This window comes from Phallusia mammillata, chromosome 5 (genome assembly GCF_965637545.1).
Source record: "Phallusia mammillata chromosome 5, kaPhaMamm4.hap1.1, whole genome shotgun sequence".
NCBI classification, from domain to species: domain Eukaryota; kingdom Metazoa; phylum Chordata; class Ascidiacea; order Phlebobranchia; family Ascidiidae; genus Phallusia; species Phallusia mammillata.
Genome location: NC_137256.1, coordinates 6,559,605 through 6,574,361, shown reverse-complemented (window position 1 = coordinate 6,574,361; position 14,757 = coordinate 6,559,605). Strand labels below are relative to the sequence as shown.

The 14,757-nt window shown below is 36.9% G+C and overlaps 2 protein-coding genes and 1 long non-coding RNA gene across 5 annotated transcripts; 1 reads left to right on the top strand and 2 right to left on the bottom strand.

Annotated features, from left to right (window-relative positions):
* Positions 1–1,690: 1,690 nt before the first annotated feature.
* Positions 1,691–4,027, bottom strand: LOC145229389 (demethylmenaquinone methyltransferase-like). Its single transcript, XM_080094719.1, is given in 5 exon segments — positions 1,691–3,121; positions 3,327–3,377; positions 3,380–3,455; positions 3,619–3,736; positions 3,802–4,027. Coding segments are annotated over 5 exon segments (663 nt in total). The 5' UTR covers positions 4,013–4,027; the 3' UTR covers positions 1,691–2,914.
* A 1,801-nt stretch (positions 4,028–5,828) lies between these two features.
* Positions 5,829–8,241, bottom strand: LOC145230357 (uncharacterized). Of its 2 annotated transcripts, XM_080095777.1 has the most exons (5): positions 8,094–8,241; positions 7,957–8,034; positions 7,230–7,393; positions 6,807–6,942; positions 5,829–6,649 (listed from the first exon to the last, which is right to left on the bottom strand). In XM_080095777.1, exons 2-5 carry the CDS (start codon positions 8,027–8,029, stop codon positions 6,339–6,341), a joined length of 684 nt encoding a protein of 227 aa, XP_079951903.1. In that variant the 5' UTR covers positions 8,030–8,034; positions 8,094–8,241; the 3' UTR covers positions 5,829–6,338. The 2 variants fall into 2 exon arrangements, with proteins under 2 accessions (XP_079951903.1, XP_079951902.1); XM_080095776.1 differs by lacking the exon at positions 8,094–8,241 and having other exon boundaries at positions 7,957–8,087.
* Positions 8,242–12,151: 3,910 nt separating this feature from the next.
* On the top strand, positions 12,152–14,398 carry LOC145229148 (uncharacterized). Of its 2 annotated transcripts, none has more exons than XR_013860375.1 (3): positions 12,152–12,575; positions 12,653–12,727; positions 12,852–14,398. It is a non-coding gene; the product is annotated as an uncharacterized LOC145229148 (long non-coding RNA). The 2 variants fall into 2 exon arrangements; XR_013860374.1 differs by having other exon boundaries at positions 12,156–12,566.
* The last annotated feature ends 359 nt before the right edge of the window (positions 14,399–14,757 follow it).

Genomic DNA, 14,757 nt, shown 5'->3' with positions numbered 1-14,757 from the left:
AGGAACGATTTCTGTAACACGGACATTCGAATGTACCAGCAGGGCAAGTGCAGTTGATTTCATCACTGCCGTCTGCGCATTCGTAAAATCCGTTGCATCGTCCGTTCTTCGGAATGCATCCTGTAATAAACTTTGAGCATGACAAGTTTTTAAAACATGAACATTCAAAGGTATCGTTCGGACAACCACAGTTAATCTCATCACTCCAGTCTCCACAAGTATTCAATCTATCACACTGGCGTATTTTTAGGATGCATCCCTTCGAACCTTTACAAGTAGTATTGAAGCAGTCGCACTGAAACCTGTCAGCTGGACAAATCTTGCTTAACTCGTCACTCCAGTCTCCGCAGTCGTTTAGTTGGTTGAAAACTTTCGACATCTCAATGCATCCGCTGTTGTTTAAATAATTTTTGCATGTGCCGAATCTGTGGCAAACGCATTCGAACATTGACGAAGGGCAGGAACAGTTTGTTGAGGTGAAAGGAGCTTCGCAAACGTTTGGAGGACCTACAATAATTAAAAACTGTAATCTGCCCTGTAGCGTTTGTGTTAATCATTGACAACGGTGTATGTAAATATATGCAAATTGCAGCATGCACGCCCAGTCATTAAAGTGTGTTTTATGCGACAAAGCATAGCGGCAGCATAATTTTTGGTTAGTTCAGGGTCTTGCATTACTTTCTGGTCGATTTTGCTTTTTGTCTTATCACTGCCGCAATGTAACTTAAAATAAATATAACTTTTGGTGTTAAAATAGGCTTTTTTGCAAAAAATCGGGTTTGGAAGCCAATTCCGGGCCGCTTGGTAACTCTGACGTGTGGTTAAATCCGATCATGCAGAACAGGATCTTAATCATGATAACGCTTCATTCAATAACCTTATTAGTGCAACGTGTTTTTCAGGCTAAACTGTTTGTATCGATTGCTACTGTTAATATTGCATATCAGGCTAGATTTTTATCGACGCTTGGCTAAAGAATTATTTTCTACTAAATTACAAATTAAAACCCGAATGGTGACCAACAAAACCGTTTAGTTTCACAAATCAACAATAACCTGAATAGCTGACAGGAGCAAGGTTTAAATCTTCCTTCTGGCATTCTGAAACGGCCCATCCGAACAAAAGCAAGAAAGCCGATAACTTTATCAAATACATTTCACAAAGTTTGTTTCCTAACACCAAAACAATAAAATATTTGTTTAATAGGCACGAAAAATAACACATAATACGGTTAGATAAAAGTCATGAGTTGTCTTTGTAGATCTATCTACATTAACACTGTGCGTATATTTATTCAAATGCGAAATCTTAGATAATGTGTTTTTTTCTCTTTTGTTTCTGTATATTTGCCGAAGTATTCTATCTTACACGACCATCACCGTAAGCTGCCTCCAAGATACCTAAAAGTCCTCAAGGATATCGTCTACATATATATTTTTATATGTATATTTCCACAGATAGAACTTAACCAAACCGGGTTTTAGCAAATAAACCAGACGTCAATAAAGTTACAATATCCTCGTCAACAAAACATCTGTCGATTCACGGTTTGCAGCAACAAGCATCAACACTCCTAGTCCATCTATCATAGCAAGGATGAACAAGCCACATATCTTACAATACCTGGTCATTTCTCCTTAGATACCTGCTTCACTTTCTTGACTGCATGCACTAACAAATAAGATTTCAATTGCGCTGCACACTTTATTACAAAATGCAAATTACCGGATGACGTTCAACCAGTTCCTATAAAATTCCACTATCTGCTGCGTCATGTCATTTTGCTGTTTTTTTTACACGGCCGTTGTTGTTATGCACAACACGCCACCTCATGTGCATAAAACGTTGTCAGCAGACTAATAGAGAAAGTACGTGTTTCGCATCACCTTGTCGTTTACAGTCTGAAAGATTAAAACATGAAACTTTAGCCATCACCCAACATCGGCGTTTTCACATAGAAACTGCACTTTATAGTATTCGTTCTATACGTGGGCTGTCACTTTGCTTTGTCAGACAATTATATTTAAAACAACGGGAGTTTTTTGTTTTTAAATTTCTTTCTTGCTATTCGTCATACAGACAGCTCACTGAAAGAGTTCTTTCAACGCTATTTCATCATTTGCTATTTACGCCGAAAACCTTTAGTTAATAAAATATGGGACCTTTTGATTTCTAACATGATGACCAAAAAAGTCCCATTATACCAGGGTACTGACAATGTAAAGTAATGCAAAACACGTATTTTCTCTGTCAATTTGCTGAAAACATTTTATGTAGATGAGGTGGCGTGCTGTGATCAATGGTACCGACGCTTCGAGAAACAGAAAGCACATGACTCCGTATATTTTTGTTGTTCATTTTGTAACTTACTATTAGCTATTTTAGCACTTTGCACGTAAAACATGGTTATTAGGCTATACAGCTTGTTTTGTCAAGATAACGAAGACTAATAGTGCTTTAATTTCTTGATGACGAAAGTTGCATTGTGTAGAACACATTTTTTTGTGTTTGTAATTTGTTTGTCGCTTGCATTTAGTTATTAACTTGTTGGTTCCGTGTTTGCATCTTTTTGTGTTGAATTGGTCTAATTTGCACAGATTTTTAGTTCTATTTTCACAGCGCATTCAAACTAAATATATTTGGGCCATTCAGATATTAGTTGGAGGTGTGTTGACTACTGATTGCCAATCGGCTTTAATACAGCATCAAACTGGCACATTTGATTAAAAGGGTTAAATAAATTTCAAAATATACCGGGTCATAATATTAAACTATTAGTACCATATGTTATGCCTAAAATAAACACGTAACCAAACATTGCTTGGCTTTGGTAATAAAACAACGTTACTTTTGTTTGTTAAAATCTGTTTATTTAATTTTTCATGCAAATGTGGTTATCCTTATTCGTGTGCAACTACTTTGGCACCTGACAAACATACAACTTAGATAAGAATGCGTCTGATCGTAAAGTGTAAAACAATTCCTTCGTTTCAAGAACTTTCATTTTTCCCTCGCTTTCCAGTTGGTCGATCATCTTTAGTAACTCGACATTATATGAGTGTACGTTTGTTTTCATGTTGAAAATCAATAAACCGCCATCTTTCAATAACTTGAGCAAGTTCTACGACAGAAAATCATATTAAAGCGTTAACATTAGTGTGGATTGATTTAAAATAGAAAACAGTGTTTGTGGTTTACTTCAAACCTTACAGTAGGACAAGGCATGGTTTAAGTTTGTTTAAAAAGTGGGAAGTTTTTCTTGAAGTACGATCATAAGGTAACTTGAGATACTGCTACATGAATAACCTTCAGTCTTGCTCACAAACCTGCAAAGTGGATGGAGGCAAGTGCAAGGGAATGAAGGTTTAATGAAGGAAAATCCAACACAAGTGATGACGTCATGTGACTTTTTAGCCAGTGGCAAATCTCCATCAATCCAATGACGTATGATGTTTCTAAGCACCAAACGAATACACCACATTAACAATAATTTTTTGCGAGAATTATTTAATCTAAATAAAATGGTCAAAAGCGGGTTGTGCAATAAAAGAAAAGAGAAAAAAATTTTTTTTTCATTTTAGTTAGTGTATAAAATTTGAGCCTTCAATGCAACTGTACCTGAAGTTGAGTCCATGTTTGCTTGCAACGTACAACATTTCCATATTGGCATCTAAAATATCAATTTCCCCCTCAAAGTTCTCGTTCTTTCGCAGACAAAAGCCAACCAAACCAGTACCTAAATAGTAAAACAAAGAGTGTCATAACTGACAGATTAAACTAGTTTTTAAGTTTGGTTCAAACCTGCGGCAACATCCAACAAACGTGTGTCTTTTTTGTTACAACCGTACTTCGTGACGCACTTCGCAACTTCAACATGCATGTTTAAGCCCATGTTGTTCAGATCACTGTCAAATTTTGAAGACCAACCATCGTACACTTGTTGTGCTTCCGTGTGATTCGTGCTGCTCAAAAGTTTGAAATATTGTTCCGTTAAATTATCTTTGTTTTCCATTTCATTGGTTGTTTATTCACTTAAAATATAATAAATGTTGAGTTATTGCTTGTATCTGTAGTCGTTTTCTCTTCATTTTTACAGAACATTGCACAAGAAAAAGGTGATTAAAGATCTTTCAAACGGCTGATGTTGATTTCTAAACGCTTTGTAGCCTTGCTTTTTCTTGGTCGTCTGACGCTGACCTCCATCTGTTCAAACAAGTAACTTTGCAAACATGTGGTCGTGCATTGCTACGGTTGAGACTTAAGAGTATCGAGTTTCTTACTTCCTACCCTCACTATTATTCAGTTGTTTCCGCCATGGCTTGTGTCTGCATTGCGTTGTGAAGCGTATTCACTTCCTGCCCTAAACGAATAATGTAAGAGCATTGTAATTCGCAACATCACAAATATGTATTTTCCTTCGATTCAGAATTTGTAACTTTGCAATGAACCGACTAAGCCCGCTCAAAATCAAACAAAATGTTTGTTTTTTTCCTTGACCGTTACTTCGCAAACACTGTGACTATTACTTGGCCTTTAACTGGGTTGTTTTAAGGGTATGATGCACTTTATAGTGACTGGAGAATATTTATGCTGGCGTTGATATAGTAACAGACAAACGTTTCTTTGTTTGCTGACTGCAGCAGCACCATAGGGTTTGTTGTTACGCGATAAATGAAGTATTTAATGCTATTTGATAACGCCACACTTAGAAATGTGAAAAATTGTAGATTTTTTTTGCAGAATACCTTTTACGTCCTGTACCGTTTTTATAGCTATACCTTTTCGCTATTTTTTCGTTATATTTCTTGTTTCTCTTATCTTCTTTCTTCGTTTTAAAATAAGTTTAAGGTGATTAAAGCCATTTGAAAATAAGCTGATTTAATTTGAAACCGCTGACTTTGGTTTCTTAACGAAAAAATGTTTTTGTCTTGGCGTTTGTGGTTGCTCGATGCCAACTTCTTTAACCATTCCCTTCTTAAAACCCATAACTGTCTGTGCTTACAAGTACTTAATTTGCATATGTGCTGGTGCATTACAACAGTTGTGAGTATCGAATTTTCAATTTCCTACACTATTATTTAGCTGTTTCCGCCATGGCTTGTGACAGTGTTGCATTGTAAGGCGTATTCACTGCCTGCCCTAAACGAATAATGTAAGACCATTGTAATTTGCAAAATTACGAATATGTACTTTTATGCAGTTCAGATTTTAGAACTTTGCAATTAACCGGCTAAGCCCGCTCTAAATGAAAGAAAACACTTGTACATTCACTTTACCGCTACTTGCAAACACAGTGGCTCTATTTTTTCTGCCATTAACTGCGTTGACAAACGTTTACTGTGTTTGCTGACTGAAGCAGCACTATAGGGTTTCATTGTTAGGCGCTAAATGAAATATTTAACGCAGTTGATAATGCCACACAAAGAAAAGTCAAAATTCCAGATTTGCTTATTACAGAATAATTATTACGTTTGGTATGTTTGTTATAGCTACATCGTTTTGCTTTTTAGACACAAAAACGGCTATCACGGCTTTTTGATTTAACTGCATACTGTTTTACCTTTCTGGCAACCTTGGCTTAATCTGCGAGCTATAGAAGCAAAACAGCTGGTAATATAAGCTCCGACAAAAAAGAAAAATGACATGTTTGATCAGAAGCTACTAAATAGAGACTGTACACTGCGTTTTTTTATTAATATTGCTTCCGCTTGAATGCGCCAATTAACGTTGTGACCTTTTCATAGAAAATGGATAGGAAAACTGGTGTAGAATTTAAGCCTTTTACTAATTGTACCTTCCATTCTCTTGACTGGTAGAAAACGAGCGGCCAGTTGCACATGCACTTTAATGAAATAAAGAGTGATTCAGAAAGATTTTCGACCACCACTAGCCCAAAAAATACAAAACTGCCGAAATAATTTAATGTACAGCACATAAAATTATCCACCACAGCAAAACTTTAATAAATTCACCTAACCAAGTTTTGATACATCCATTGTAACTTATTTGTGTTTGATTTTCAAATATAATAAGAAAAAAGCGGGAAATTTTGACGTTTGTGGAGAACAGATTTGATTTTTGTCCCGAAGTTTTTTTTAGATATTAACACGTTCGGAAATAAATGATGTGGATAAGAAACGGTTTAGATGGAGTTTTACGAATTGTGCAAAGGTTTTTAAACCAGCTATTTACAACGATCAGGATAGGTATAACGACGTTGTGTTTGAAAGCCTATTATAATGCATAATGTTTCAGCTACAAAGTTCATAATTTTGAAGTTACGATAGTTGTAATTTACAATATGCAAACTAAATTTGAGTTTCAAAGATTTTTATACATTACAAATATTTTACAACTTCAATGCGATAAACTTGGTTGGCCCAAAGACCTCCTTTTCCGGAACTTTTACAGTTGGTGCTGGGCCCATACAGTCGATAAGTGTGTTCGGCGTCACGTGATCCAGCGCACCAACCACCGTCTTGCAATGCGATGACAGTATAGCCTCGCGCGTGTCCTGCTTGCACGCATTTGGCAATTGCGTCCATACGTGTTGTAAAATTTCCGTTCAGGACTGGGTCAAGTTCTTCAAGGGTCGGAATTGCACGATAATTTTCTATGTCACTCCAACACCCGAGATCTTCGAGATACACTGAACATAAAAGTTTGGTAATTTGTCCTTCGTTGTTGCAGTTTAATTAAAACGAATCACGCTCTCGGAATACTAGTATCTTTCCATAAAGGGTTTATGGCATAGGGACTAAAAGATTTTTGTTTTGCTGGGAAAATATACTTTACCCAATACTCACCTTTTGCAATGGAATTGATTTCGTAAACTTGATTAGCATAAGAACCTCCTTTACCGTCAGCTTTACATGCAGTGCTCGGACCATATTTGCGGAAATTATTACGAGCTGTAGGCGAGCTGGTGCACCAACCTCCATCCTGTGAGAAATATAAATGTCATAAAATGTCTGAGGGTGGTTCTGTTGGAATAAGTAGAGCCATTTCTAGCAAGTATTAGTGTGTATTAAATGGTTTTGTTCCTTTCTTGAAAAAGTGTTTCCATAGATTGTATCCTGCGTTACGCAAGTAAATCACAAGTTGCTCTATTCTAAACGAACTAACTAACGTGTTTTGTGTATAACATTGGCCACTCAAAACGAAACTACAACTGTAATTACGCGACACATTTTGAAGAATCGGTAAACGTTAAACGCTCACGACGTTACCTGAAGAGCAAATACGTCATCGCCGTGACTTCTAGCAACTCTGGCGCATTTTGCAATCGCGTTGGCTCTTGTTTTGTAGTTGCCATCTAAAATCGGGTCTCCTTCTCGTGTGGTAATTGTTTCCTTCGCGGTATCTCTCCAACATCCGAGATTGTTGTAAGTAACTGAACGAACAAAACTTATGTAAAACGTCTTGAGTTATTTTAATGGCATGAAATAAATCTACATTTTGCTTGTTTGAGAGATATCTGCAGTAAACTTTGGTTAAATCGGATTCGGTTAATCTGGATTTCGTCTAATTTAAGCAAAACTCGTGGTACAAATGATTTGTAGTGTGGTAAAGCTTTAACTAATCGACATTGGTTAATCCAGATCTTCGGCTAATCCGGAGAAAATATTTGGTCCAAACGGGCCCGGCTTACTGTAATTCACAGTTAAATGGGTGTTAGATACAGATATAGTCGCGTTGAAATAGATAATGCTAACGGTATCTATGCCGAAAACATAAAATCACATTAGGTACAAATACAAGACTTTGAGTCAAACTGGCCCTTCTACTTGCACTAACCTATACTCTAAGGACAAATCATGAAAAACTCATGGAGATAACTAAGGCGCATGGCAGTAAAATACCTTGGGACATATAAAATGCCCCAAGGTCTTGCGTTCTTGACACTGATGATTACACAAAGCTAGTTTAAGCTTTTTTGTTGGAACATTATCTTACCTGGATAATAATGCTTCACTGCGCTTGCAGCCCCTATGAAAACACAGGCGATGGTCAAAATAACAATCTTCATCTTGACTAATATCAAAAGATACTTATTGATAAACGGTATTCAAATAACAAACTTATATACTTACGAATAGCTAGCTGTTCGCTTTCACGGTGAAGCAGAACATATAATATATAGGACAAGAGGACGTGGCTTTTCCTTCTGTCTAAATGCAAGCGGTTTACTTACGAAGTATAGACCTACAAAGCACAGAGCGCGCCGCAGGAAACATCTGTTTTAATGGCGGAAACCCGTACAAAGATGGCAAATATTGAAGGCTTAAAACAATTGCTTTGAAAACGAGTGTGCCAACATTTTTCTGAGACATCGTGCATGCGCGGGACTTTAGGAAATGTTTTTCCTTCAACGATTGTTAAGCCTTCGTTAACAATAGGCTTATTGTTAACGAAGGCATTTCCATGAAATGCTTTGCACACGAAACGCTATAACGCTAAGTTATATTGCTACATTGGTACATTGCTGCATTGGCAATGTTTAGGTTTTACTGAATATTACGGGATATAACTTTAACTAAACACTTCTTGTAATTACACGTCAAACCCTATCTTTTGGATATCACTTCTCAGTACTTTTGTAGTGGTTGACATGCGAAAGCATTAGATTTAAAATCATAAACTTCGAAAAGTACCCAAAGTCATTTAAACATGTCATATAGCGTATTTTTGTGTGTCCTGAATTTCGTGTTTGTGCGTTGGGGATTAGGCCGTCGTAATTTCCTTTGTTACGGAGTCAGGAAGCTTGTGTTTCCAGCCGTGTGCCTGCAAATGTGATTTAGTGTCACCTGCTGAGTTTTGTACCACGTGCTTTGCGCTATATAAGGTTTTGCGATTCGTTTAATAAAACACTCCACACTCTCTACTCTACACACACACTGGAGAGTGGGAACACACTGGCCTTCAGTCTACACTAGCGACTGGCCATGATGACAACGAACTAACGGCCGCCCCCACACTTTCCAAAAGGCGACCAACAGTTGTGCAAGCTCCTAAAAGTATCGTTTGTTAAAGAGGCAAAAATTAAATAAGTGGGCAAAGGCTTTTGTTTCTCAAGTTGTAAAAACCTGATCGGAATTCGACCCCGTGGAGAAAGGGGGCTACTTTGCTTCCGTTTAAAGAGAGAATCAATGCGCTAAAAGCGTAACAACGTAAACAGTACAAACAAATAATTACCAAATCAGAACCTCCGGTTTAAAACTTCTTAAAAACTCTTTGTACACAAAAAGTTACAATTACGCTACTATAGAACCATTATCTGCTCAATTAACCCGGCTGAAAACTGACCAAATTACCTATATTGTTTATTTTCAAGTTCAAAATAAATCACATAAACCGTAACTTTCTTCACACACCGCATGATTGAAGTTTAATACGCTTGAGGGGCGCGTCCAATCAGCGCTCAGTGAGTTTTTGGCGTGCCAAAGTCATTCAAGGCGAAGTCATTTGGCTCGTGGTGTTTGCAGCGAGCGGACGTGGAAATGTCGAGATGCTTTAAGGTAAATCCAAATACTGTCGTTTACTTCTGTTAACAGAATTGGAAATACTATGATAGTATTGTAGTATGTTCGTATTTAAACCGAGATGAAAAAAATGTTTCTGCATGTTGATTTAAAATGAGTACTAGTTACAATGTACAATCTTACTTTTAGATACGTAAGTGTGGAAACATTGGATACTTGGCATTAAAAGTCTTTTGTGAATATTGTATGTTAACATGTTGCAAGTATATACCCCTTTTGCAAATAGAAGTCACGTTATATACTTAAACCATATCGTAAAATATGTACTCGAGACTAAATGCGCATTATATATATTCGTGGTTTCGCTCTTATATTGACATTACAAAACTTCAGTAACTATTCAAGCCAGTAAAAACAGTTCACACAAGGCGGTTGCAACGCCACGCGCTGTAGGCATTGTTACGTCACACACACGCCGGCGCGTTTTTGAAAATCGGCGCTGCTTGTGAGATCTGTAACGGCAGTTTTATAGCTTCGGCCACACTAGATTTACTATTACAATTGGCACAGCCTTATATGTTGTTATTTTATCCACAGAATCAAAAAAGTTTTTCTGCTCAACGATCTTTCCACTTTCATTCTTCATCATCTTGATCATCATTCAACTTCAATATTTACTTGTATGTAAACGTAAGAGTCTGTCGTGGGTCAACCGGGTCTGTGGAACTGTTAGGCCTAACTTAGATAAACTGGCGCTAGGGTTGAGTGACTTATTCTTTATCCGAGGAGGAACCGTAAAAGAATTCCTCCACGGTTGAAGAATGGTCCAAGTCTGTAGGAGTGCCACTAAGTCAGCAAGTTGGCGCTGGGGCTAGACCTTGGGGTGGCACTCGTTAACTAGGTTAGGTAACATAGGTGGGGTACATTTTGGGTTCGCGCGCCACGTAGGGACTTTAACTTAGATCGTTTTCTAGCTAGGTGTGGCGCGTTGCTAAATGGCTTTAGCTAAACTAAAGTGAGGTTAGAAACACGGTCTGGGTATGGCCTCCACCGCATCGCACTGGCCGCGGTGTAGGCGAAACCAAGTAGGGACACCGCTATTTCCAATGAAGGCCCAGGCTCTTGGGCCAGAGGAGACCGGCTTTGCATATAGCCCGAAAAGTTTCGTGAGCCACCCTGATAGGGCGCAAACTGTTGTTAAATTTCCCAGCCCTGCGTTTGCGTAATTTATTTGGGTCCTTGTGGGTGGGTCTCGAAGGGCAAGGGACAGTAACTCGTTGTTATTGAGTTATACGCCTTAAAACGTCACTGTTCTTTTTTAAACATTATGCTGCGCATATCTTAACTGTAATTATAGGTATGCTGTGGATTTTTTTGTTGGGTTTTAACCAGCTTTTTTATCCATGCTTGTACATCCAGCACAAGGTTTTCTTTTCTAAAGAGGCGTCGAGTTGGGTATCAAGCATGTGATGTAATACCTCTTGTTGTTCACGACATAGTTTATGTTAAAAGTTAATTAAAAATTTCGCCGATTAAAAAGCCCCAAATTTCCCATTTTGCTGGTTATCCCATTTTGTGTGTGGATTTTTCATAAGCATACTTCAGTTCCGTATTCCTGCTTGACCCGGTCACCCAGTCAATATGGGGCAATGGCTATTTGGGTGGTTGTAAAACACGACAGACTCGCTTTCTATTGTTATTAGGCTAATTTGCGGCGGCTGTATACGCAGGGCAGTTAGTTGAGGCAAGTTTGTGTTTGGTACTTTTACGTCGGCGGCGCAGGGACGGTGGCGGTTCCAACGTTTTTTCAGAAAATCATCCAAAGCACCAAACGAACAATTGCTTTGTGTCCGTTACGATATTTATATATCGCCGAAGATGAAAAACTTCGTCGAAGTATTAATTGCAGTTGAATTTATTTTTTATTAACTTACAGCCCAAAGCGTACTAGATTTATCTTTCGTATTCTCTCTTTCAACAACAAAAATGTGTGCGGAGTCCACTTTTTCTATCCTTTTATTTCTCTTTAAGTAGACCAGTTCTTGGGGGGTGTTGTGCCTTTTACATCAGCCGTCAGGTTCTGGATAATTTTATTGTGTATTTACTTATCGCCTGTCGCTCCTTTTAACCAAGCGAACCGCCATCGTCAGAATGTGAAAAGTGTAGTTGCCGAAATCTAGTTTTGTTGTTGTCATCTACAAACCGACTTTTGCTAAATTGTAAGTTTCTTGCGGTATCTAATTTTGTTTTTTTCTGTTCCAGGGTTTATGTCAAAAATTTAATTTTGTTGTGAAATTTATGTGCAAAATATCAAAAAGTTTTCAAGTCTTTGTTATGGAATCCAGTAGTGATTTTTCAGGTATTTTTGTTATTCTTGATATTTATTTCGTACAGCAAATAACATTTTTTACAGGTTTATTCTTATTAACTTATGTTTTGTGATTTCAGGTTCTAATCATATTTTTGTTTTTCAGATATTTACGAGCATTAGACTAGATTTCCTAACAATATGCTTGTTTGTTTTTCAGATTTAAATAGAATTTTTGTTTTCCAGATTTTCGAAGGCTTTAAATTTTTTGGATTTCTCAACACTTTGTTTTGTTTTTCAGGTTTTAGGAATAGTATTAACATTAACAAAAATTTTAGGACACTGTTTTGTTTTTCAGGTTTTAGGAATAGTATTAACATTGACATATTTTACAACATTGATTTTTTAAAAAAATTAATCAAGAGTGTTTTTCCATTTTAGAGAAATTAGGAAAATTCTTTTATGCGGGTGTTGGAAAAAGTACCACTTTAATGGCCTTTTTCCAAGTTTTATGAAACATTTTGTTTTTGTTTTCAGGATTAAGGTTTTTAGGGTTTTTCAGTAAAGATAAAATAGTGTGCATGCTCATTTAAACACAGTCTTTAGTTTTACAGGTTTTAGGATTTAATGTAGAACTATTTTAAACTGTGTTTTTGTTTTTCAGTTATAAGGTTTTCAGAGTTAAAAAAATGCTAGATTTCATATTTTTACAGGTTTACTAATTTCCATTTTCACAACCGAAACAAAAAGAAAAATTCAGAAAAACTGGCATTTACGTAAATAAGGTTAAAATTTCTGTTTACAAACTATTTTATGACCCTTAAACGCGTGGTAATATTGTTTTTTCCAACATGTTTTTCAGATACTCCATTCGAGATTGATGCCACACCCGATCCAGCAAACGACGGCAACAAGGATTTTGACAACCAAGAAAAAGGTAAAACAGTTTTTTTCAAATCCTAATGTATTAAAATGGTCCATATAAATTCTTTTTCAATAGGCTATAATTGTTTGAGGTTGTTTTTGTGGGGTTTGAAGTTTAAACGAATTTCATATTTCAGATGCCGACCTCACTTCATTGGTGTCTAACTGAGGGCGGCCTTCAAAGCAGGAATTCCCCCGACATACTCGTCAACGTCTTCATTACCTTCAATCAGATATTGTCTGCCTTCAGCAGAAAATTATCTCACAGTCGCAATGACGTAACAAAGTGCTACGTTTCCATTCGGCCGTGTCCTGAGACGACGACGTTACCACGATCCATGTCGCCATCGCAACTCTCTACGTTGCGATGACATAACCGACGTGACGTAACGCTATGGTTCCATAAAAGCGTTCTCTGCCCCTAGACCACGGCGGTGCTCAACGCTGCTGAGCTTCTCCTGCGTCACAGCTACGTGGATAGCTGATGTAATGTTTGCTATTGGAGTGCTTGACGGTCATCGTTTTGGAACTGTAATTGCGAACCAATGGACAATGTGGGCTATATCACTTTTTTGCAAAAGAACGCACACACACGAACGCAACTGCATGCTATATTCGAACATATTTATTTTTAACAACACCGCGATGCGTAGAAGGCTTAGCCATGTTGTTTATCATTTTCAACCAATAACAGTTCAGTTATGAGATGTGCCTTATCTGCCACAGAACATATTCAATTCCAAATTTGATAATTGCTCTTTATACTAACAAAGAATCACACGGCATATACAATAAACTTCTATGTGATGTTCTACGTATCGTAACATGTCTTTTACATAGCTGTGATAATAGTTAGATAATAGTTTTTAGTTTGATAATACTTCTTAGCAATGTTCCACTTGGGGCATTGCGCTGATTTTGTTTCGACTTTTAAGCTTATTAACACAACCTGCTGTTTTTTGTTAGTGTTTACATTAAATTCCCTTGCAACGTAGCAGTTTTTTAAGTTTATGATTTGCATTAAAACTTTATCTATTTAGCTTTAGCGGTAATTCATGTTTTGTGAAAGTTTAGTGTCATTTGTGGTGTTCGTTGTGTTTTGATCTATTACCTAAAATCCATGCGTGTTTTTTTGTTTCACCACTCCTCCGTTTGTTCATTTTTACGCCAATTCTACGTTCATTTTAACGTGGATTCTGGTAACAGGCAAATCTGGTAAAAAAGTAGTTCAGTTGTTTGAAAATTTGTCTCTACTTGACTGTAACATCCGACATTAACTATCACCTCATTGCAAAGTAGCAATATTAAACATATCTAAATAGTATAAATTCGGGTTATAACTTTGCTCGCATCGGTGCAACGCAATTGTTTTTGTGGGACATGCTTTGTGTGTTTGTGTTATATCGTACTTGTACATCCATTGGTTTTAATTGCTGACATTTTATTGTTTTCTATGTGCTTTGCATATCTCGTCTGATGCAACGCATGTATGTGTTTTTGCACCTAAAGTGTACGTTGCCATATCATCGATAATCGAAACGATATTTTCCGTTACCCAGTAGTGCCTGTAGAGTTGTTGTCCCGTAATTGTCTTATACAATCAGTTACAACAGTTTTTTGCTTTAAAGTTTCCTAGTTTCAAACCCTATTAAATGTAATTTTTACATTTTATACCAACGTTGAGCCTAAACTATTGCCATCTTTGTTAAAATAATACATGCTAAACCAAAACAACGAATTTTATTCCCAGCGTAGAAACTTCATTATTGCAACAATTTTAGCCAGGCAACTAAGTTTGCGCTTTGTGTACAAATATATTTGAATTTTAGATGTGCTTCTGATAACATTTCCCCCTTCATTTACAAGTTTTAATCCAATTAATGTCTGTTTAAAATTATTTTGCATCGTTGTCATCCGCTAACACAGGCATACAATATAAGATTTGATGTTTTTGGTGCTCATTGTGCACAGATGATTAGCAATTTTTAAACAAAGATTTCATTTTAGTTCAGAAAACGTTCTCAAAAGTAGAAAAAAACATAT